Source organism: Ischnura elegans, chromosome 9 (genome assembly GCF_921293095.1).
Source record: "Ischnura elegans chromosome 9, ioIscEleg1.1, whole genome shotgun sequence".
In the NCBI taxonomy this organism is placed as follows: domain Eukaryota; kingdom Metazoa; phylum Arthropoda; class Insecta; order Odonata; family Coenagrionidae; genus Ischnura; species Ischnura elegans.
The window spans coordinates 79,023,449-79,048,696 of record NC_060254.1 but is presented as its reverse complement, the minus strand read 5'-3'; the positions used below and the strand labels follow the sequence as shown (position 1 = coordinate 79,048,696).

The following is a 25,248-nucleotide window of genomic DNA, read 5'->3' as shown; positions in this document are numbered from 1 at the left end:
TCTTTAAACTTTGTTTTAGTCGTCCTACTAGTGTGACTATCGGTGCGGTAAGGTCTTCAGATTCTGAGTGGTGAATATTGTAGTTTATCACCGTTATTTCACCTTTAATGTGGACAGGAGTTTTTACGGATTGCTATTTTAACTGTGTGAAGATTTTCTTGCGTATTTGTGTTGCTAATGACACGTGGCCGAATGTTACGGGGCATTTTGCATTGGGTGTGAATTGTCCATTTCTTTCACAATGTGAAGTATTTCATCGGGAAGTGGTACGGATTGTTCTTTAAACCGTTTTTTCAACCCCAATAGTGAGGAGAATTTGTGTTGGAGCGAGGGCAGTAGGAGAGCCATCCCTGGAGGGCGGGTGTTAGCGAGGTTTGGTAAGCTTTTGAGCTTCTGAGTGGTAATTATTACAGGAATTTACTGTTCAATTATGTTGACCGAAGTTTCTATATATTGCATTTTTAACTCTATGGAGATGCAGGAACAGAGTGCATTTTTTTGGGTGGTGGTGCACGGCCATCTTCCCGTGAAGTCATTTGCACAAACACAAACCCATTGGTGGGTTTTGGTTTGTGTAAACAGGTCTTAAGTGAATAATTTCATTTGGAAGTTGTGACGGGCTGTTCTTTCAAGTATTTTTTTTACCCCTCTAGTGAGGCAGTTTTGCGGACCGTAGGCCTTTTTTAGAGTGTGAATTTTTTAAAGACCAGGTGGTCGTGAGGTCCGGTAAGCTATTTAGCTTCTGAGTGGTGAATATTATAGGTTTTCACTGATATCTCATTAAGCATGTGGACTCCAGTTATTGATTGCATTTATAACTGTGTTATCTTTAAATGTAAATTGTTTTATTACCAACTAACTTTTAACAGGGTCGTGACTGAAAGTCCGACTAAAGATGGCCCCTGGGTTGCTGGTAATCGGTGCCTCTCAGTGGAAGTACGCTGATGAGCGCCCTGACCTCTTCGGAGGATTTGAGGTCAGCATTATTTCTAAGTCTGGCATGGGGGTGCATGAGGTGACGGAGCCCATGATATATGCAACGTCATTTTTTCATGATGTTGTTCTCCACTTAGGGACGAACAATATTATTTGTGGTAAGTTGCTCTATTCTTGAAATTGCATACATATTTCACTTTTCACAGTTTATAAATCCAAGACAAGATAATGTGATTTCATACTTTTACATAGGTCAGTCTCCAGAAGAAGTGGTTGGATATTACGAAGAATTAATTAATAAGATCAGAGAAGGCAATCCGTATGTCCGAATTTATATATCAAGTGTATTGTTGCGTGGCCCAAACCGGTGGAGATCGTATTCTAAATGGGAGTGTAGCCGGGTCAAGAGCCTTAATATTAAGATTTCCAAGTTAAATCAGCTCTTGGCAGCATTTACTTTTCGGTAACTGACATCTTTGAAATGAACGCTTTGAAATTTATGATATAATTTTCTACTTACCATAACAATCCTATTTTATTGTTTTTAACAGTCACAATATGTACTTCATGGAGCACTGGAAGAAGTTTGAGATGGCAGAAGTGGATCCATTCTACAAGCTCCTCTCCAAGGACGGGCTACATTTGTCCCCAGAAGGACTTAAATGTTTATTGGGTAACGTAATTGATTTTTTTCGTAAAGTGCAGCATCCTAAAGCTGTCCCTAATCTTTCCGAACCTCATAAGCAAGTCTCCTTCACTCGTAAGGTAGTCTCTTCTCCTGTCTCATGCAAATCCCCAATCCTGTCTACTCCCATGCCTGTTATATCGTCGTATGCTACAAAAGCAGCCTCTTCCTCCTCAAGGAAGACCATGGTGTCTGGTTTCGTAAACAAAACTCCTTCCTTTTGCAGCCCTATGCTTTCTTCTTCCCTGCCAAATTCTGTACAATCTGTCACATCACACTCCAAGCATCCTTCCACTTCCTTCAATTTAAGAAAGTCAAAATCACATGTTAACATTCCTCCGTCAAGAAATATCTCTTCATATCGCCTTCATCAAAGGAGCCTGAGTTCTCGGTCACCTTCAAAGGAGCATCTCATTAGCCAAAAATTTTCCTGTACACAATATAATATTCCTGTTACAAATAGATGGTCTACTTTTGAAACGTCTGATGATCCTTCAGCCACATCTAACTTTTCAGAATTTCAAAGATCTTACCATGTATGTACTGAAAGACATCCAACAAATTTTTCCAAAACTGCTAAGAAATATAAGAAACCACTCAGCAAACGCATGATATGCAAACCACCTTCACAACTTAAGGCATCAACTTCTTCGAATTCTTGTCTCTCTGCTACAAAGACATACTCTGCTGTCTGTCTGTTATTAAGTGAAGTACCACTTCCCGTAAGTCTGCTATTACAGACAGAGGTATGCCCGAAAGTTATCCCTACTCCGATAACTACTTTTGCATGAATTGTCCATTCTTGGGATAGTTTTGCACATTTACATAAAGACTAAGGTAATCCAGAAAGTTATCTATCAATCAAAAGCTAGAATTTTGTTATTAATTGTCCATAGTTTGTCATGTTTACACTACAGACAGAGGTATTCCCGAAAGTTATCCCTAATCCAACATCTATTATTTTACATAAATCGTTCTGTGACGTAGGTATGCCTGTGAGGTTATCTCTCCCTCCATTCGGAACCGGTTGCCGAGTCGCGTCGTGGTGAGAAGGGGTGGAAGGGGGGTCGATGGTGGCTCCACTCATTTTCATTGGAGAACTAAAATTAAACCATTAAAAATGTTTACACGTTTATTTTTATAAATATTTATGTGCTTAGATTTATACTAAATTCATTTTAAAAATAATTTTGTAAAGTAGAAGTGCTATTTTGAAACATCAATTTAAAATTTTGTCAATTGTATACGGACATTCAATTTGTATCAGTAATTGAAAGGGAGAGTATATTATTTCACTATTTTATTTTTTCGTAGAATGATGGACACGAGGAGGAATGATCCATTTTTCATATTACATATTGTGAAAGGCATTGTCGCATTTTCCCTATCTGAATCCAAGTTGGCGCGTCTTGGTGATGAATGTCTGTGTAGCTCCTGCGAAAATGTTGTAGAAAAAGTGGACCAAATGATTTAATGTGATATTTGCACATATATGTTCCATTGCAAGTGTGGAGGCATCTCTGATTTGTGTTTGCGAGTACTAAGGGACAATAGAGACATTTTTTGGAAGTGTGTAAATTGTCGGCGAACAAAGATCTCGCTGTCCAAAATGGCGGAGGATATTGAATCTTTGAAAAGTGATTTGGCTTGTGCAAAGGCGACTACGACACCTATTTTGGGCCCGAAACCACCGCGGATGAAAGAATCTCACCCTGTACCTTTGATGAAAAAAGTTACCTAAGTTGATTTAGTGAAAAACGATTTCGACGACGGTGATGTCGAAAACAAACAAAGTGCCTTGTGTTATACATAAGTCTCTCTCGTTAACCGTGTATCCAAATTCTTGTTCTTCCCTGAAAGGTGGGAGTGAGCTGGAAGATGATGATTCGAAATCATATTTAAGTGACGCGAACGACGGTTTTACAGAAGTGAAGCGTTCGAGAGCAAAGCGACGTATTTACATAATCGGAAAGGCGAAAGATGTTAGTGATTGTTCATATAAGGGCGCAACAAGGAAATGCCATATTCATGTATGGAAAATTCAACTTATTACCACTACGGAGGATGAAATTACATCATTTCTGAATAGATCCGTAAAAAGTGACCTTGAAGGGGTGAAACTTGTAGCTAAGGGTGAATATGCTTCGTTTCGTGTTTCTGTTGACGTACTATATAAAGCTTTGCTTCCAAGCGAATTTTTCTGGCCCGAGAATGTGGCCGTTAGGCCGTTGTTTTTCCCACGTAACCACTCTTCCACAGGAGAAGTCCCACCGAGGGACAATACCGAGGGAGGTACTACTTGTTGTGAGAATCGTTCCATGCCTCCGCGTTCCTCAGTGATCCCATGGACTGCGCCACAGAAACCCTGGTCACGGCTCCACCTCGATTTTCCTGGACCGCTTCATAGTTATCCATTTTTTGTTGTTGTGGATGCCTATTCAAAATGGAATGAAGTGGAAGAGACTAAGGGTTCCATCTCTTCATCGACTGTAATTCAGTGTTTGAGCTGTGGTTTGCTGTGCATGGGATCCCTGACCAAATTGTATCTGACAATGGTCCTGCTTTTCGATCACAAGAATTCTCACAATTTCTCGAGCTAAATATTATATCTCATGTACGGATAGCTCTATACAACCCTGCTTACAATGGGCAAGCTGAAAGAGTAAAGTTCAGACGCTAAAGAGGTGCTTAAAGAGACTGCCACCAACCACATGGAGGAGTTAACTGTCAAATGTGCTTCTCACACAACACCAAGTATGGCCACCAACTGCAGCCCTTCAGAGATGCTCATGGGTCGTCAGATACAAACACTTACCCAAATTACACCCTGCCTCTCTTCCACTTGATGCAAAAAGAGACAATGTAGCTGCTAACTGTCGTGAATATTCTAAATCTAGACGCAATTTTAATGTAGGTGACTTAGTCTTTTACAGGATGTATGTTGGACCTCAACGATGGTGCCCAAGGGAGAGTGCCAGCAGTTATGGGGCCGCGCAACTTGGAAATCGAGGGGACTGATGGCAGAATTGAAAGACGTCATGTGGACCAAATAATCCACAGAAAGAATCTTGGGCACTAGAGGGAAGAACCAGTTGGTCCAGGTTGTATTCCAGATGTGGCAGGGAGATATTTTTTTCATACTGATGAAGATTTGGATGTTCCAGAGGAGGAACCTTTGTGTGTTGGGACAGATGACTCAAAGCTTCAGTTGGGTGAGCCAGTGGCAACAGGAACAAGTAGTGTGCGTGTGTCAACCCGAACCAAAAGTCCACCATGTTATCTGGGAGATTACAATTTATCATACCTCTTTGATTGCTATTAGATAATTAATTTTTGTGATAGCAATCAATTGATACGGACTGTTGCAGAAGCTTATTTTTGTTGCTGGAATAATTATTAATTCATTTATAGAGAAGGGTTGTTTAATTATGGATTATGACCAGATTTAAAGTTGGGAGGAGTTGCTATGCATTGTGCATGCGATTGTATTGTTTGGTATGTAATTGAAATGCTTGTGTTACTCTGACTGAATGCACGAATTTGTTGGTTATTTCAAAAGGTCTCGAGCATGCATAGGGTATGGGTCATATTTAAAGTTGGGAGGAGTTGTTATGTATGAGGCCATCTTGTTTAAGGGGACTGGATACCTCGCCAGAAAGAGCCGTTTGCAGGACGCTACCGTTAACATCGCAAGGGGGGCGTTTTTGCATTTAACGAGGAAATATTTTCACTAAAATGCATGGGATACATGTAGCCTTAGTTAAAGTGTTTTTACAGTTACTCATTTGGAACCAGTTGGAAGGAAAAAAAATGTTAACTTCCAAAAAAATAGCCTTTTTCTCACGAGAATAACTCCGCTCCAAATAGTGACTCAGAAATCATCAAACATCCGCACAAAAGCTGCGTCCTTAATTATTTCAAACATATATACCGGTAGAGCGTGCATGCAACCAGATTCGCGTAATGTTGTAAAGCGTGGTGGATGTTTTGGCCTTTCTACGTCTCGACGACTTTCACAGTGCTGGCTGGGAACTGGCGCTGCTGTCTTTCAGAGAAGGATTCCCCCACCTTCACTTCCCCTTCCTCTGTCGGTCTCACTTGTTCCCCACTCTTTCCCCCACCACCAATCCCTTGCCTTCCTTCCCGACAAACTGCTCAACTGCTTCGGGGGTCGCAGGTGTCATATTCCGAAAAAAATATTTTGTTTTGGGAGACGGTGTTGTTCAAGCGTGCCTCGGTAGCAAGAGACCCTTGTATTTTTCGACGGGTCAGTGTCGAGTGTGATTGAGGAAAGCAGAAAATGGAAAAACCGACTCCTTACGTGAAGTGGCAATACCTTTGTTACAGGTGATGGTGATAGTCGCATAATGCAAAGGCTGTCTAGGGAAATGCCACATTGGCCGCAGTTACCAGTGCAAAAAGTAGAATGCGTCAACCACCTACTTCGAAATTACAGCTGTAGACTGCAAAAATTGCACGACGGCCAAGAAATTCAAAAGGGGCAGTGCCCGTTGGATATAAAATAACAATAAACAATAACTTGCAAAGATTGAGGGTAGCTATAAGTGGGGCAATTTTCTTCAGAGCGAAAATGGCCGGGTCGGAAAGGGTCAAAGTCCTACAGAAGGACATAGAGCAAGGACCGAATCATGTTTTTGGTGACCATAATAAATGTGACAAATATTATTGCAAAGGGCCCAAAGAAGGAGAGGAAAACTTGATTCCTCATTCCATTAGCTGCGGCATATGGGAGGATATCACCTATGCCAACAGTCTATTATATCGTCACTCCGCTAGTTTGATATATAACGTGACTAACAACCTTGCGGAGTCCTACAACTCTTATATAAGTACGTAGGAGGGAAAAGGGTAAATTTATGTTTAAGGGGAGCCTATGAAACTAGATGTGCCATTGCATCGGTAGCCTTCAATGTGAAAGATGATGTACATGGCATAATTCACAAAAGAGCAAGAGCCCAGGAGAATACACAAAAAATTTCTGTTTCCTCCAAAAGGAATAGGGAATACATGAGAAAGCGATGACTGGAATTCTCTGAAACTTCAAAGAAGAAACGTCTGCGAATAGAGGGACCAAACAAACATTATGGGCTTGTTCCTGATGTCAGGAACTATTCCTGGCATTCTCTGAACCTTCAAAGAAGAAACGTCTGCGAATAGAGGGACCAGGTACAGGGACAGCTGGAAATTGCGATAAAAATATTGCGATTTTATTGTGTGGTCTCCTCATGGGATTTTAATTGATGTGAATTCAAAGGGAAAAGCAGTTTTGGGCCACAACAATGGTGGATAAATTAAAAGTGTTACCTGAACTTTGTTGCCCAAAATATGCCATAATACACCTGGTTACAAAAAATAATTGTACCGGAGTAGATGTTTTTTCTTATTTTTTTTCAACTTTTATTTTCGACAACAACCTTTTAATCAACACTTTCCCTCAACTATCTACCCTTCATTTCTCTTTGCACACCGGCCTCCTGGACACTAAATATGGTAATATTTTATCCCTGTATATCGCGGTGCGGCCAAACAGCAGCCCTCTAACCCCCTAACAGCAGCCACTGGTTTTTCGTGGATTACCGCATATATATTGTGACCAATCCGGTGTTTGCTCCTGGACTGACAGCGCCAGCGGCCGGAATACGAACAAGGAGCAGAAGTAGCGACAGGGAGGACAGACGACACACAATGGGGGAAGGTGCAAGCGGAAGCAGTGCAAGCGGAAGCAGTGCAAGCGGAAGCAGTGCAAGGACGGAGGAGAGGCTTCTTCACGGGAAAGTCGGGCACCTGAATACCTCCCGGGATTCTATTTTTCCTGTTGTTCAAGCTTACTAGAGTCTAGTTGATCGTATCCAGTATAGGATTTAATATAACTAGATTTGAAAAGTAAAGTCTGTTTCATTTCGCTATTTTTCTCACCAACGACCGCAGGCAACCCACGAACCCAACCCGAGAGAGAGAGAGAGAGGAGTCTGGTTACATTTGGCGCCAAACTCGCGGCCGAAACTGGTAAGTTTCTAAATCTTTATTTTGTGAAATCTTCTTTAATTTACTGTGAAAACGGCACGAAATTTTGGCACATGGTTGGCGTAGGCACCAATTAGCATAGGATTTGAATGTCCCATCCAAATACTACCTTCCTCCACGGCCCAAACCCATAACCTGTAGTGAAGTCTCCCTGACGGGCCTCTGGGAGTGAAGTAATTGTTGTACCTATCTTTTTTTGTGGGGTAAATTCGATTAGGCTGAGATTCGCGCGTAGTCGTGGCGTTCCGTTATTGTTATTCAGTGCTGTCAATGGCCACGTATCGGGGAAGAAGGGAGGAATCCTCGGAGGACGATACTTTTAGTTCACCGCACCAAATCAGTGCGGCGTTAAAAAAATGTCACTTGAAGACCACGTGTCTACCCCTGTGGTCACGGGCACGCGCGTCGAGGACGGGCAACAAGCCATCCACGCACAAGGCTTAGACCGTGAACTAAAAGATTTACTCGTAAATGCATTGAATAATCAGATCACATTAATCCGGGGTATCAGGGATGAAGTGATAAGAAGTTCTGATATAGTCACGTCTGAAATGGTCTCGCAAAGTGAGTAGTAGTAGTGTTTATTTTATAGGGTGCGTCGGCGGCTAAGGCCATTTTGCACCACTCACTGACTGGTATTGATAAAGGGGATTAGGCCCGTTCTGAAATTAACGTGTCAATAATTTACAATAGGTATCATTTATATTTTATTAAAAAGTCGAGTTGAGTGTAGGAATGCTATCAGTCGGGAAATGTTTTCGGGAGTGTCTCCTAGTACCTCAGCTAGGTTGACTCCGAGGTTGTGATTCACCCGTGCAGTACGATATCTTGCACAGTCCGTCAGGATATGTCGCACTGTTAGTGGACAATCGCAATTTAAGCATTGGGGCTGTATTCTCTCTTCGGTGAAGAGGTATGAATGGGTTAATAAGCAGTGACCAATTCTTAAGCGTGTTAAAACCACTTCCTCCCTGCGGACATTTCTTATAGAGGTCTGCCACGCAGTTATTACGGGCTTTATTTCCCGAAGTTTGTTATTTTGGATTTCGAGCCATTGCGTCTTCCAATTTTGTCTAATCATACCCCTCATGGCATTCCCTAAATCTTCCGCTGGCATTAACTGAAAATCTGTATCCGGAGACCTGAGCGCATCTTTGGCTGCAGAGTCTGCTTTCTCATTCCCTGGTATGCCCGCATGTCCAGGGACCCAAGCGAAGCTTATAGTGGTCCCTTTTTTACTCAGGGATAACAGAGTGCTTTGTATGTCCTGGACAATGGGGTGACAAGGAGAATAAAGAGATATGGATTGGAGAGCACTGTAAGAATCTGTACAGATCATAAATGACGCAACACTGTTTTTAATGGATCGGAGAGCAATCCTAATGGCAGTGAGCTCAGCCGTAAAAATGGAGCAGTACGGATGCAATTTTGCCTTAAGGACTCCATGATATGGGGATACCACAGCGCACCCACAGGCGGTATCCGATTTCGAACCGTCAGTGTACACGAACGTAGATTCGGAGTTTTCGGCGCGGAATTCCTTGAAAAGTTGTTGGTATTCTCCCGGCATAGTAGTAGATTTAGAGCAGCGAGTAAGATCAAGTCTCAAAGCTGGCCGGGGAATTAACCACGGCGGCACGTTGCTGTACCCAGTGGGGTACGTGGCGGGCAAGGTAAAATTGCGTTCTGCGATTAGGTTTCTGAAGCGAACACTTAGAGGTTTAGTGGATCTTGTCTTTCGGTTAAAAAGGTCTAAAAGCAGTGGGTGAGAAATAATGTTAAAACAGGGGTGGTTCGGCGCGGATAAAATTTTTGTGGCATAATTGCACATCAACGTCTCTCTGCGATTGACTAGGGGAGGCTCTCCTGCATCGGCGTAAATGCTCAAGACAGGGGAGGTCCTGAAGGCACCGGTTGCTAAACGCAGTCCCGTATTATGAATCGTCGAGAGCGGTTTCATGTAGGTCTCACGGGCGGATGAGTACACAATCGATCCGTAGTCTAGCCTTGAACGTACTAATGCTCGATACAGCATAAGCATTGAGGTACGATCCGCGCCCCATGTCGAATGTGACAGAAACCGTAAAATGTTCAGAACTTTGAAGCATTTGTCTCTTAGAGCTCGGAAATGTTCGCGCCAATTCAGGCGCCGGTCCAATGTCATACCCAGAAATCGGGCGTTCTCAACGTAAGGAAGCTCATTACCATTGAGATATAGGGACGGTGGGGCTTGTACACCCCGTCCTCGGTAAAAGTGAATGCATTTCGTTTTCTCAGTAGAGAAACGGAATCCATTCCTCTGAGACCAAACGGAGAGCTTATTCAGAGTCAGCTGGATCAGCCTAGAGGCATTCGTTAATTTTGATGACCTGCAGAAAATTGCGAGGTCATCAACAAACAAGGAGCCCATAACTGGGGAGCGGATACACTCGGTCACATCGTTTATCGCAATGGCAAATAGGGTCACGCTCAGTACGGACCCCTGGGGTACTCCATTTTCTTGTGGATATAAGGTAGATAGATATTCACCTATTCTAACTTTAAAAACTCGGGCATACAGAAAATTTTTAATGAAAATAGGTAGATTTCCTTTAAACCCCCATTTATCAAGTGTCTTCAGAATTTTGTACCGCCAAACACGGTCATACGCTTTCTCTAAGTCGAAGAACACGCCAATTACGTTTTGCCGCAAGAGAAATGCTTCCTGAATGAAACTGTCAGTCCTGACGAGATGGTCGGAGGTTGACCTACCCCGTCGAAAGCCGCACTGGATATCCGAAAGAAGGTTCCGCCGCTCCAACCACCAAACGAGACGACGGTTGACCATTCTTTCCATCACCTTGCATACGCAGCTGGTGAGAGATATCGGTCTATAGTTGTTTGGGTCCGATCCATCTTTTCCTTGTTTAAGGATGGGTACGACTATGGACTCCCTCCAAGGGTCTGGAAAACTACCCTCTGACCAAATTTGGTTAAGGGATCGCAGCATATGGGGGAGTGCTTCTTTGGGAAGATTTCTTAGAAAAGCGTTATGCACCTTATCTATTCCTGGTGAGCCGTCACGGGATTCGAGGATGGCGGAGGTCAACTCCCACAGAGAAAAGGGGTCGTTGTAAACCTCGCCAGAGTCTCTCGGGTTAAAGGTAAGAGGTAAAGTCTCATTCTGCTCTTTCAGTGTTCTAAATGGTTCGTCGTAGCTGCCGTTACGACTCGTCTCCGCAAGTCGACGTCCAAAGCACTCGCTTATTTCGGGAGGTGTTGTCAGAACTCGGTCAGTCTCCTTCAGGGATGAAATTGCAGGGTTGTGGTTAGAGCCAGAGATGCTTTTAATCTTCCTCCAGATGTTGGATATGGGAGTCCTGTTGTTTATAGAACACACAAACTCCTCCCATGAAGCTTTCTTGGCCTCCTTAACCACTTGCCGAGCTTTCGCTCTGAGGCGCCGGAAGGCGGTGAGATTTGTCGCCGTAGGATATTTGCTAAAGATTCGGAGTGCCCTCTTTCGCACCTGTATAGCTTTTGCGCACTCCTCGTTCCACCAAGGAACTGTGGGCCTGTGAGATTTGCATTTAGAACGGGGTACGGTGGAATTTGCGGCTTCTAGAATGTTATCTGTGAGTACTTTTATGTTCCCCACACCATTCACATTGTCGTCGTGGTTAAAATAAAAATTTCTTTTAAAAAGAGACCAATTGGCCTTGCGGACAACCCAATTGCTTGGTTGAGTCGGACGGTGGATAAAACCGCCACCTTTAGTAATTAAAATAGGGTAGTGGTCGCTACCGCATAAATCTTTATGTACGGACCACTCAAGCCTACGCATTAGGCCACCTGTCGAAATACTTAAGTCGATACACGAGAAGGTACCGTTGAAGCTGTTGAATCGAGTTTTTTCACCGGTGTTTAGTAAAAACAAGTTAAGGTCATTGATAAAATTTGTGACTATGTGTCCCCTTTGATTGCACTGAGTTCTTGTGCTACCCCATAGGGTGTCGTGTGCGTTGAAGTCACCCATTAAAACATAGGGCCGAGGTAACTGACGAACGAGGGATTCTAAATTAACTCGACTCACAGGTGCACCTTCCGGCAGATATACGTTGCAGAGAGTAATTGCCTCGGGTGCGTGTACTGTCACTGCAATTGCCTGCAGCGGAGTGTCCAATTGCACTCGTGAGGTGTATAGGGCCTCCCGAATAGCAATTGCCACTCCACCCTGGGCTCGCTGACCACTGGTGTCGTCAAGTCTAAAAAATTTAAAACCTTTTAAAACGGTCTTGTCTGTCAGCTTAAAATGCGTCTCTTGCAGGCATATGCAGACGGGGTTATAGTCTCTAATTAAAACAACCAGCTCCTCCTTGTGCCTATAAAAACCATTCATATTCCATTGTAGAATAAAATTCATGGTTTAAATTGTTAAAATAAATAGGTTAAAATCTGGAAATGTACGTATGTACACAGTGAGCGGAGGATCAACGTTTTAACCGCTGTTTCCTCTGCTTTATCCTGGCCTGGAACACTTCTGTGTCCGAGACACTGAGGTCTTCTTCCATGGCATCATATTGTGCATCTTTAGAGGATGTGGGTGGGGGTGTTTTATCCCGCTTATTCCCAGCATCCTCAGAAGTAGATTTTGGGTTTTTCTTAGGGGAAACCGCCTTAGAATGACTTTTCCTGTCTGTGACTTTATTAATTTGCTTTTCTGTTTTTTTTTGTTCTCGTATGGGCATCTTCGTGCTCTCAATGCGAAAATCATTATAAGTCTGAGTAGAGATGGTACATGTAGTTTTTTTAGTGGTGGTTGCGACTATTTGCGAATACGATTTTGAAAATGTTGGGGCCATCTGTGACCGGTATTTCATTCGTGCCTCGGAATAGGGGATTCTTTCCAGGGTCTTTATTTCCATTATCCTCCTTTCATCTTTCATGACGGGACAATCTCGGGAGTACGATGGATGCGTGCCCTCGCAGTTGACGCAGAAAGGCTCCGATGAACATTTCTCACCGTCATGCTTGTCCTTGCCACAGCGCGGGCAGGTGTTCTTGCCCTCACATCGCGGTGCGATGTGGCCGAATTTTTGGCATTGAAAGCAACGCATCGGGTTGGGAAAGAAAGGTCTCACAGGTACCGATTCATAGCCTAGGTAGACTTTGCTCGGGATTTTATCCAAACCGAACGTGAGGATTACCGAGGTAGTATTAATCACTTCACCGTTACGCTTTGTTGTAAGTCGTCGACAATCAATGACACCCTGGGAAGCCATCTCCTTCTTAATTTCGTCTGGTTCGACATATAGTAGGTCGTAGTGGCTGATCACACCCCTAGATGTATTTAGAGTACGGTGGATCTCGACATTGATTGGTATATCGTGCAACTTATCTACTTTTAACAATTTTTCGGCTTGTACGTTATTGGCTGTTTCGATTAGTAGGGAACCATCTCTTAGTTTCTTTACTGAGTTTGGCTCTCCTGGAATGATGGCTTGAAGTGCTTTTTTAATGAAGAAGGGAGAAACCTTTTTCAAATTTTCGCCGTCCTTGGAGCATTTCAATGACAGAAACCGTTTTGCTCTTTCGAATAACTGTTCTCCTCCGCCCGTGTCCGGGCGGGATCTCTTTGGTGGAGGAAGAATTTCAGACTCCATACTACGTTATATTTCATCCCCTGGGCTCCCCACCCACCACGGAGCCACACATTCGGGACGCCACACCGAATTTCGGTGTGGTCGCCAGGGCTACCCAAGGGACATAGGAACCTTCGAAAGGGGGTCTCTTTCGGGTTAGAACCTCCAGCGCGGGGGCCCTCCGAACCCACACGCCTTCAGCCGCCCTACGGAGACCCCCATATCTCCAGCACTAACCCGTCCTGGCGTACGCTCGGAAGGAGCCGCCAAGCTCCCCAGCCGCCAGGAGCCGATTGACCGAGCTGGGCTCTTCTCGGCCGCCCGTTTTGCGGGGAATCCAGGGCCGAAGTGGGGTGTTGAACTCCGGCCCATACCGGGTATCCGACGCCCAGCTGGGTGCCGGAGAGCTCACCCACCAGGATCCCCTTCTCCCCCACGTACGGGTCTCCACGCACGGCAAACACGTGGGTGATTCTGGACGCCAGATCTTACGGCTACTCAGAGCAGCAGAGTCACATGCTGTCTGGACACTATCCGAGCGAGCGACGGGGTTTTTTTACGAGCTTGTCTCCTCGGTGGGCTCGGGTCCGTGGGGGCGCGACTCCCCAAAGGAAGAGATAACTCTCCTCCCCCCGTGCGGGGCGCAAAGTGAGAGATTGCGCGGTATTAGCATGCGATTGAATGAGACGGACCGTGGGAATGTAGTAGAGGGAGAGAAAAGGAACGAGATAGGACGGAATTTGAATCAGCCCGTATTTTTACCTCCCCCGAACTGTCTCTCTAGACCCACGTTCCGAGCCCGGCATTTCGAGCATCCCGTAAGTTTTATTCGAAAAGTTGAGGAATATATATGTTTTTATTCCATTCCTACGCAGCAAAGTGTGATTCTGGCAACAAATATGCTTGACGGAGCCACGAAAGACTGGGTAGATACGCTATATCCTCCACTAGAAGATTTTCATTATTTCAAAACGAGGTTTTTGGAACGATTTTGGAATCGGGAAGCTCAATTTCGCATAAATTAAAGCTGTTAACTGGATCATTCGACATACATCGACATGGCCGAATGTCAGATTATTTTATGGAACAGGTTAGAGCTGCTAAACTTTGTGAACCGCCGATGGAGGACGATGAAATCATTTATTCTGTCGCAAGGCATTTCCACCCCACAATTCAAAAATTGATATACACGGCAGGAGAGTTGACCATTAATAAAATGAGGGATCTCTTAAGCTACTATGATACCACGAGTGCAATGCATCGCGAGGGGCCACGTGGGTCGGCGGCCATCAGCCATATCGTGGATCACCTCAAACGAGCGAAGCTCATTCAAATCCTTCCCGCAATTGGTGTAATACGCGAACGGGAGAGGGTGCGAGGGGAAACAACCGTTTCACACTCGCGAAGACGACCCAAACCACCCGCGCAGTGAAACTGGGTGTGTTCCTCAGCAGAACGGCATCCCAACACGGGGTAGGGGCGTGAGGGACCCTACAGATTTAAACTAAACCCGTTTGGATTGCCAAGATCCCCAATGCCAAACGATGACTTAAAAGGCGGATCTACCAACCGTGCTATCTTTTCAGCTAGAGGGAGACCCCTACGATGATTTTATGTGGGAAAGAGGAGTTCAACTCCCACGTCGAGCGGCTAGAGCAATTTTTTATAGTGAACGATGTAGGGGAAACGAAGAAAGTGACACCGTTTATTACCTTAATCGGACCGGAGACATACAGTGTCCTGAAAAACCTCTTGGGCCCGATCACACCGGTGAGCCAGTCGTTCACCGAGCTAGTCGGTGTTCTCTCTCACCATTTTCAACCGAAAAGACTAATAATTATTACATTATGTAATAGCTGAGAGAGTTCGGTTTTACAAGCGTAATTAGTTATCCGACAAATTCCTCTCGACATACATTGTCGAACTCCGGAAATTGGCATCTACGTGCGAATTTAAAGGCTTCCTGGACGAGGCCTTGCGGGATAGGCTTATTTGCGGCCTCTCTTCCGAGCAAGTGCAGAGACGCCTCGTCATCGGGAAAGTTAATTCGGGGCAAGAAAATGTTTTCCACTTAAGACTTGTTGTCATCAACTCAGAGCTGAGACTTCCCTTTGGGAAGAGCATGGTTAGACGAAATGAAACCCAATTGAAGAGGCTGCCAGAGTGTGAACCAAATAGAATCTCCATGCAACTTTTCGGTAAAATTCCCTTCAGTGTTTGATGGCAACAGACAGGCAAAAATTAGTTTTTTCAAGTCCCACATAGTGCTGAAGCCGGGGGTAGCCCCCATCTTCCGGAAGGCCTACGATGCGCCTTTCAAAATTAGAGATCGGGTGAAAGAGGAAATAGACAAATTAGTGGAGCAGGGCATCTTCGAGCCGGTAAGGCACTCTCAAAGGGCTAGTCCCCTGGTTGTAGTCCCTAAGAAAAATGGAGAACTGCGGTTATGTATTGATTACAAAAGCACAGTCCCAACGTATGGAGCGCTGGAATTATGTCTAAAACTTGGCCTCCAGCGTGACTTCATTTGGCGGTTTGTAGTGGCGGACGTGTCCAAACCCATCATTGATGCGGATTTTCTCAGTTTTTACGGACTACTAGTGGACATGAGGAACCAACGCCTCATCGACGGCACCACCGACCTTAAAGCGAGCGGTAAAGCCGTGCGGGAACCGTTCCCACATGTAAAAGCGGTAGGCAGTGACAACAAATTTCACCGCATTCTCGCATGCTTCCCGGATATTACGTGCACAGCTGGTGCCCCTAGGGATCCCCTTCATTCTACCGTGCATTACATTCGCACCAATGCCGGACCACCCACTTCTCGCTAAGCGGGTATTTGATGACATGTTGCGCGCTGGTACGGCGCGCCCGTCCGAGAGTTGCTGGTCATCCCCCCTTCACCTAGTCCCGAAGAAGGGGGGTGAGTGGAGGCCCTGCGGTGATTATCGGGCTCTCAACGCCCGCACGATACCTGACCAATACCCAGTTCCGCATATTGCAGACTTTGCCTACGACCTCCGCGGAAACACCGTGTTTTCCAGCGTTGACCTTGTGCGCGCGTACAACCAGATCCCCATCAACCCAGATGACATCCCGAAAACAGCCATCACAACACCTTTCGGCCTGTTCTAATTCCCATTCATGACTTTTGGACTGCGAAATGCCGCCCAGACATTCCAACGCTTCATGACGAGGTCCTCCGGGGGTTAGAATTTTGCTTCTTGTACATCGACGACATCCTGGTTGCATCGGAATCTGCAGAGGAGCACGAAGATCATCTCAACCAGCTAGGCGCCCGATTGTGTAAGTACGGGATAGTCAGCATCCCATCTATGTGACACTTTGGGCAGCCGGAGGTGGATTTTCTCGGTTATCGTTTGTCTGGCAGTGGCTACACGCCTTTACCGGAAAAAGTGGACGCCATTACGGGTTTTGGCTAGCCAGAAACGGTGAAACATTTAAGAAAATTTCTGGGCATGAGAAAATTCATGGGCAAAAACTTTTACCGCCGTTTCATACCACGCGCGGCTAATTTTCAGGCGCCTTTAAGTGATGTGCTTCGACGGGGGGCTAAGGGGAAGGACCACATTTCGTGGACACCGGAGTTACGGAAAGCGTTTGACGCATGCAAAGACAGTTTAGCGAATGCAGCCCTCCTCGCACACCCGGACGTGACTCTACCATTGGCCCTTTTCACGGATGCCTCGGAATTTGCAATTGGTGCAGCTCTCTAACAGAAGACCCGTTTAGGTTGGCAACCTCTAGCATTCTTTTCCCTTAGTCTGACCAAGCCGCAGCAAAATTATATCCCTCATGACCGGGAGCTCTTGGCCATTTACGAATCTGTGCGCCATTTGCGGCACATGGTCGAAGGCCGCGAATTCAGTGTGTTCACAGACCACAAGCCCCTCATTTTTGCCTTTCAGCAGAAGAACGATAAAACATCGCCGAGACAGTGCCGTCGTCTGACGTACATCGCACAGTTCACCGTGTACATACGTCATCTATCTGGAAAGGACAATTTAGTGGCCGACACCCTCTCTCGGATCGAGGAAATCACCGCCGCCGTCAGTCACGATGAACTCGCTGTAGCGCAATAGGGTGACAGCGAACTCACAGAGCTTCTCCGCTCAATTTCCTCCTCGCTCGTCCTGCGACAAATAATACTCCCGCATAGTGACGTGGCCCTATACTGTGATATTTCTAAATCGAAAGCCCGCCCCTTTGCGCCCTCCCAGTTACGCCGACATGTCTTCCTCTCCCTTCACGGCCTCTCCCATCCGGGTGGAAAGGCGTCCTCGCGCCTGGTCGGGTCCCGTTATGTGTGCCCCTTCATGAGGATGATTTGCATTTATTGGGCAAGAGAGTGCCTCCACTCAGCGCGCGAAGATAACACGCCATGTGCAGTCCCCTTTTGGTACATTCCCAACACCCTCCCACCGCTTCGAGCACGTCCATATGGACATTGTGGGGCCATTACCGCACTCCCGGGGCTGTAGGTTCTGCCTCACGGTCATCGACCGTTACACCCGTTGGCCGGAAGCCATCCCCATAGCGGACATCACGGCGGAGACGGTGGTCTGAGCCTTCTTTCGCGAGTGGATCTCACATTTTGGCGTCCCACAGCGCATTACCAGGGGCGCCAATTCGAGAGCCAGCTCTTCCAGCAACTGGCAGATATCCCCGGAGTCGTTCACCTGCGGACGACGGCTTAACACCCGGCCTCAAATGGTTTCGTGGAACGCCTCCATCGGCAGTTGAAAGCCGCCATCCGCAGCCATGAGACTGAGGGTTCGGTGGATATTCTTCCGACCATCCTCGGCCTCCGCTCCGCCTGGAAGGAGGACCTGCAGACCTCATCAGCAGAGTTGGTATATGGAGAGCCGCTTCGCCTACCAGGAGATTTTATTCCCCCCCCCCCTCCGAGGGACACACCATGGATGACCAAACCAACTACGTGGTCCAGCTGCGGCAGCATATGCAAAGCCTACGTCCCCAACCTGATTCGCGCCATGGGGCACGATCAACATTTATATTTAAATCTTTTTTCTCTTCCCCTTTTGATTTTGTTAGGTGTGATCTCACACGCGTAGCCTTACAGCCGCCGAATGAGGATCCCTTTGAAGTCCTTCGGAGGTATGACAGATTTTTCACCCTGAGGATCTATGGGCGAGAGGTCAATGTTTCTTGACCGCCGTAAGCCCGCCTACATCGCCTCCGATGACCCACCAGTGGTCACAGCAGCTGCACCAGTAAGTACCATCCTGTGGCCACAACGACCTGAGACACCATTGGTACCTTCACAGGAGGTCATAGCGTCAGAGGGACCACAGAGGGAACCCCTCAGAGGGACCACAGTACCCGAAAAGGAAGGGCAGACGACCCGATCGGGAAGAAGAGTGCGCTTTCCTGAGCATCTCCGGGATTTTTAGCCTTAAATTGCTCTTTCCAAAGATGTCTCTCTCAGTGGGTTTATTTTGTTTGTATTTTATTTTTCTTTTTTTTTCCATCCTCTGTCATGCCAGATTGCCTGTCACTAGAAAGGCGCCCCTGTGCGAGTCTCCAGCAGACAGTTTAAGGGCTCGCCGATAGAGGGACGAGGAGCGCCACGTAAGGGGCGCGAGAAAGTACCGTTAGTTCCACGGCGAGAAGACTGGGAAGAAGGAACAACGCGCGAGCCGCTTGAGTGTCAGTGTATCATATATTGGCTGTGTTACAGTGTATTGTGAACATTTTTTTGGAGTCAAACTACCGTTACATTACTCGGTGTTCGGAGTTAGATAACATCTTAATCGCCCTTACTTCGGGTCTCACATCGAGGCTTGTTGAAACCGTTTATGCCCACAAAGAGTCATTATTAGAATGTTTGGAGAGGATTGAAAATAACAGTAGACAAAGTAGTGCTATTGCTCAAGCAAGAGGATTACGCCTTAAAATTGAACAGCCAGTTTTTATGTTTTGACTAGAAGTCTTCCAAAAGTAATGCCACATGTGAGTATACTCTACGATCAGTTACAGAGGAAATCAATAGACTCACTGTCAGCAAATGCAGCCATTAAGGATTTCGAACCCGCAGTAATGAATGTCAGGGAGAGCATTGACAATCTTTGTAATAACTCAGAGACAAGATATGAAAAAAGAAGACGTGAGGGGACTTTCATAGACAAATTTGCTCAGAAGAAGGAAAGGAGAATGAATTTCATCTACCATCACTCGTAAAGGTTTTTAGGATAATTATTTTCATTAGCATGCTAATATTATTTCTATTCATACAATTTTAAGGGTAGAATGTACCAGTGAAATGTTTTGCTTGCTATTTATTCTATTACGACGAAATATGATGCTCATGGATTAGGATTAACATAATATAATTATATCATCCCATAATGCATACCCTAGATAAATTACCGCCAGCCTGCTAGCTTGAAGCCTCAAGTCAGAGAGTTTCAAGTCACAGATGAAAGGCCTTTTATGACTTCATAACTTTGCAGGAAGAATCCCTAAAACAATCCCTAATAAGACGATTTGCCGTTGACACTACACTAAGGAAAAATATACTTGGTGTAAATTGCAGCTTGTAAAATTTTTATTGCATGCCAAAACTCAACTAAAAATATTGTTATTGTTTTTATTTAATTAATCAAAATTAATGGTAACTAGGTTTGGTATTAGCTTGGTAACGTTATATCAATAAATGTGTCAATATTTCTAAATTTTACGTGGAATACGTTAAAGTCTTTCGTTCCGTGTATTTACACTCGCTTATAGTTATATGCAATAAGTATGGCGACCGCAAGCGCGAGAGAGGACGAGCAACTCAGGCACCCCGTGCTACGGGCCGACGGTAGTAATTATTATGCATGGTCGAAGAGCACTGAATCGTTACTAGTCAACCGGAATTGTTGGACAGCAATGTTGAGGAACTATTTCTTTTGTGTATCCATGCGCTCACTCCGGCCGGCCAAGGGAGTCAGTCAGCCTCGCGCAATCGTCTCGGGTGGACGTGTGGGACAGTTCCCAATCCTTTCAAGATCATTTTTTACTTTGTGCTCTTCTTACTAGTGTAATTTCATTAAAAGAATCGTGATAACAAACCAGGATTTAAATTAATACGGTCCACTATAATTCAATACCCAAACAGCAATCAACCCCCGTTTTTTGGGCCGCGACCAATGATGATGCAGATGAAGAAGCAGCTATCGCGATAATGAATCCGGAGCGGGCACGGCTAAACAGGACGGCGAGGTCCATCATATTCAACGCAGTACATGACACACTCCTATACGATATTGGTGAGCATCAGTTAGCAAAGAAATGCTGGGAAACGCTGGAATCCATGTGCGGTACGTACATGCTGATGCACACTATGGTAATCCTCAAGAATTTGTGCACCACGGAGAAGATAGAGTGCCAATATGCAAGAGTACATCAGTGAAATGCAAGAGTACATCAGTGAAATGCATGAGTTGGTACAAAAGAGACGCAAAGAAGGTCTCCAGAACCCAGACAAGTTGTTCGAATTTTTTCTGCTAACGGGTCTACCCGCCAAACATGGTAATTTAGTCCGATCGCTGGAAGAGTATGAGGACAACATCACTGCCCACATTGTGAAAGTGAAGCTCCTATCGGAGGATAAGTCTTAATAGCTTATATAAGATTTATAGCCAACTTGCTCAACATTTACCCCTGTATTGGTGATTGGAACTCGTTACAGTTGCAATGCAACATCGATGGTCTCCCACTATCAAAAGGCTCGGGAAGCCAAGCGTGGCCCATATTAATGTGCCTTGAGGATTTCCCTGCCATTTCACCTTTTGTTGTGGGACTTCATCATGGTTATGAGAAACCCCAGTCATGCAACGAGTTTCTGTGCGACCATGCAGAGGAAAGGATTTCTCTGAAAATGATGGGATTGAGCATAGAGGAAAATTTATTAACGGGAACGTTTCCTGCTATGCTTGTGATGCTCCTGCTCGGGCCTTTGTGGCGCAGATAAAATCGCACACTGGATACTCTAGTTGTGGCAAATGTTGTGCTCACGGAGAGTATTTAAAAAATAAAGTGGTTTTCAATGAGGTTAATGCCCCACGTAGAAGTGATGCCAGCTTTTCCCAGGGGGATAATGAGGCCCATCATATAGGAGTGTCTCCCCTCCTTAGGATCCCTGGAATTAGGATGGTGACAGAGTTTCCATTTGAATATATGCAAGACAAGTGGTTTTCATGGAGTGCGGCTTCCATCCAGAAGCATTGCCCTTCTCAGCCAGAAGATTTTGGGAGTCCAAAAGTGTGTGCCCACTGATTTTTCCAGGAAGCCCAGGGCAATAAGTGAGTTGCTAAGGTGGAAAGCCACCGAATTCAGAATGTTCCTGTTATATACAGGTCCATTTCTGATGAAGGATGTTTTAGCCCTAGCTGTGTACTACCAATTCCTCTCCTAGCATTATGCAATCCGTATCCTGGCAACTGCAGCTTACATGGAGAATTCCAGTTATGCAGGCAAATTACTTAATTATGTTATATACTTATAATTATGGGCAGCTCAACGGCTTTGAAAATGCGACGTACACTGTGCACGGTTTACAGCATGTTGTGGATGACTGTAGGATGCATGGACCACTTGACAAGTTCAGTGCGTTCAGTTTGAGAATGAACTGCAACGCATCAAAAAACTTGTTAGGAAGCCAAATAGAGTTGAGCTGAGTGTATGTTTTGTTTGAGACTTACAGAAGGAAGTACGCGTTGAGAGATAACTCAAGTGCTACCCCATACCCAAGACTGAAGGAACTACGCCAGTTCCCAGGGATGATTAATTTTTATAGACGGTTGATTCCGAATGCCGCTGACGTGCAATCCCCCCTGTGCGAAGCGTTGCAGGGAGGTGTGAAGGGCAGTGATGCTATCGAGTGGACGGTTATCCTAGACCGCGCTTTTAACGAGTGCAAGGGCGCTCTCGTGAGCGCTGCATTTGTGGCACAACCCGATGTGCGTTTACCACTGGCCCTATTCTGTGACGCATCGGATAACGCTGTTGGTGGTGCTTTGAACCAACGCGAGGGTGATGAGTGGACACCCCTTGGTTTTTTCACGCGTAAGCTGAAGCCGCTTCAGCGTAAATGTAGCTCTTACGACCGTGAGATTCTCGCAGTTTACGAGGCAGTGAAGTACTTCCGGCACATGTTAGAAGGGCGTGAATTTACTATAATCACGGACCATAATCCCATAGTGTTCGCCTTCCAGCAGAAGCCCGAAAAGTGTTCCCCCCGGCAGTTCCGGTATTTAAATTACGTGGCTCAGTTCAGCACTGAAATTCGGCACATCGCCGGTCGTGACACCGTTGTCGCGGACGCACTTTCACGAGTGGAAGCACTGTCGAGTGGAATAGATTTTGACGCGTTGGCACGCTCGCAGGCGCAGTTCTTTGCTAAGTGTGACGATAGTGACAATTCCTTTAGTTTAAAGAAAGTGCGCGTCTCCGGATGCGATAGTGCGTTTAGTGTGACGTTTCGACTCCCTGAGTTCGATTCTCTACACCAATTAGCCCACTCCGGTATTAAGGCTTCCACAAAACTTGTAACCGAAAGGTTCGTGTGGCCGTCGATGCGGAAGGACTGCCTCGACTGGGCGCCTCTGCCAACGCTCCAAAGTGCACCGCCACAGTTTCCCTCATAGGCAGTTTTGTCCCCCTTCCCAAAGATTTGACCATGTCCACATCGACATAGTGGGCCCCGTGCCAGTGTCCAATGGCTACCGCTATTGTGTAACTTGTGCCGATCGCTACTCGCGATGGGTCGAAGCCATTCCCACATCCGACGCAACGGCAGATACGGTCGCACGCAAGTTCTTTCGCGGCTGGATATCACGTTTCGACACCCCGTTGAGAGTCACCACAGATCAAGGCCGGCAGTTCGAGTCTGCTCTCTTTCACCGGCTTTCTGTGCTCACCGGCGCCCGCCATCTCCGTACCACTGCGTACCATCCCGCTGCCAATGGAATGGTGGAACGATTCCAAAGGCAGTTAAAGGCTACTATTACGTGCCACGAGTCCGACAGCTGGTACGACACTTTACCCGCTGTGCTTCTCGGCATTCGAACGGGCTTGGAAAGCCGACATCGGCGCATCACCGGCGAAGCTTCTCTACGGAGAACCTCTTCGCCTTCCGGGAGAGTTCTTCGCTCCTTCCAAAACCGAAAACGAGGACGAGTCGTTCGTCGCGAAGCTGCGCTGGCACTTCCAACGGATCCAACCCGTCCCCGCATCGCATCACGGAGAGAGGCCAGTATTTGTCCACCAGGACTTGAAGTCAGCATCTCATGTCTTCGTGAGAACGGACGCCACACGGCCCCCCTGCAACCGCCGCCCTTCCGCGTCGTTCGCCGCGACGCCAAGTACTTCGTGGTCGAAATGAAGGGCAAGGAGATGGCGATATCCATAGACCGCCTGAAACCCTCCTACATCTTGGCAACGGAGGACGGACGTCACGACGCCTGTGGTACAACTGGACCACCGTCAGCCAGTACCACAACACCGGCTGCCATCGACCCTCCGGCGAAATCGCTGTCCCATCCCGGCCCGGCGCCACGAGCAACCCGCTCCGGGAGAAGGGTCCATTTCCCCAGACACCTGGAGGAGTTCGCCACCTAGGCGATGTATTTTTTTTCAATACCACTGGCGGAGCTCGCTTCACAGTGGCTCAATTTTTTTCCTCAACCCTCTTGACTGACACTAATGTAAACCTTTCTTTCTCAAGCTTCTTTAGTGGCCTAAAGACTGCGGAGGGGGTGATGTGGCGGCGCAATTTCAAATCCGCGCGCCAGTCGTTGGTGTGCCGGGCGACCGGCAATTGTTGGGAGAGTTTACCGACGCTGCCGCCAGAGGTCGCAATGGTCGACTCACGCCGCTTGCTGGGGCGCCGCCATGACACGGAGTCTGATCTAAACCTTCAGGAAATGTTAGTGTTTTCGTTGGCAGTGGCTTAGGGGGCTCAGGATCGTTTTTACTAGCTGACGTTCGAGCGAAAATGATGATGCTTCCACTATATCCTCTTCTTGAATGTGAGCAATCATATCTGTTGTAGCCAATCTAGTAGGTTGGCTAGCATGAGTGTGGTGTGTGAGTTGGCGACGCTGTAAATATATGGACGGGGGCGCTCAGTAATAATGATATCTCTGATTTTTACCCTAGGGGACTTAAAAGAGAAGACCATCAGCAGCACTATGATGAGCTGGCCCCATTAGTACTTGAGGCCAAACCAGCAGGCAGAGATTGAGCTCCAGGACCTGATGTGATCAAAAGGCCTGTGCCCCCTCAGGAAATACCGCCTCCGAGTCTGGAGGATCCTCCCTTTCCAGATGCACAAACAAGAGGCCAGGAAGGCCGCAGCAAAAGGGTTCCCAGAAGACCAAATTACCTATCGGACTATGTTCTCAATTAATTGGTGCTTTCAAGCCATTATACCTTACAACTTTTTTGTGTTATTGCCAATTCTTATAATGTATTGTGTCATTAAGAGGGGGGAGGATGTTGTGTATGTGTACACTCAAACTCTGAGTGAGTGTTTTCTTAGAGACCGGAAGTGACGTGCGAAGGCACTCTGATGCAAGCCGGCACGGAGGAAGTATGCGTTGAGAGATAAACCCTTGTACATCATAAGAAATACAGTAACCATGTTCTTAAATGTGTTTATTTAAAAGCTGCGATCCCGACATAAAACTACCTTTAGGTTTGGAGGGACCCAGCTATCATTATGTAGATTGGAAGAGGTAGAGGATAGCAATAGCTCCACCAGACAATTGTGTTGTCATGAGTGATGGTACTGCAGTTGTTGTAACTGTCATTGCCAAGAAAAATGGTAAAATTTGCTTAGTGGGTGACATTTTCACCAAAATTAACGATGCCTACACTTCACCTGCTCCTTCAGGAAATGTTAGTGTTTTCGTTGGCAGTGGTTTAGGCGGC

General features: G+C 46.2%; 1 protein-coding gene and 1 long non-coding RNA gene across 2 annotated transcripts; both read left to right on the top strand.

The window, feature by feature from the left end:
• The first annotated feature begins 707 nt into the window (after positions 1–707).
• LOC124165672 lies at positions 708–2,028 on the top strand. Its single transcript, XR_006866283.1, has 2 exons — positions 708–1,399; positions 1,488–2,028. It is a non-coding gene; the product is annotated as an uncharacterized LOC124165672 (long non-coding RNA).
• A 16,427-nt stretch (positions 2,029–18,455) lies between these two features.
• LOC124164968 lies at positions 18,456–23,934 on the top strand. The gene is made up of 4 exons (XM_046542206.1): positions 18,456–18,542; positions 21,601–21,617; positions 22,019–22,873; positions 22,986–23,934. Exons 1-4 carry the CDS (start codon positions 18,456–18,458, stop codon positions 23,932–23,934), a joined length of 1,908 nt encoding a protein of 635 aa, XP_046398162.1.
• The last annotated feature ends 1,314 nt before the right edge of the window (positions 23,935–25,248 follow it).

What these genes read in the sequence shown, in the direction of transcription:
- LOC124164968 (XM_046542206.1), top strand. Translation starts at nt 18,456, where the DNA reads ATGGGCGAGAGGTCAATGTTTCTTGACCGCCGTAAGCCCGCCTACATC. An exon ending in ACAAAACTTGTAACCGAAAG is followed by an intron (nt 22,874 to 22,985) that starts GTTCGTGTGGCC and finishes CCCTTCCCAAAG; the next exon opens with ATTTGACCATGTCCACATCG.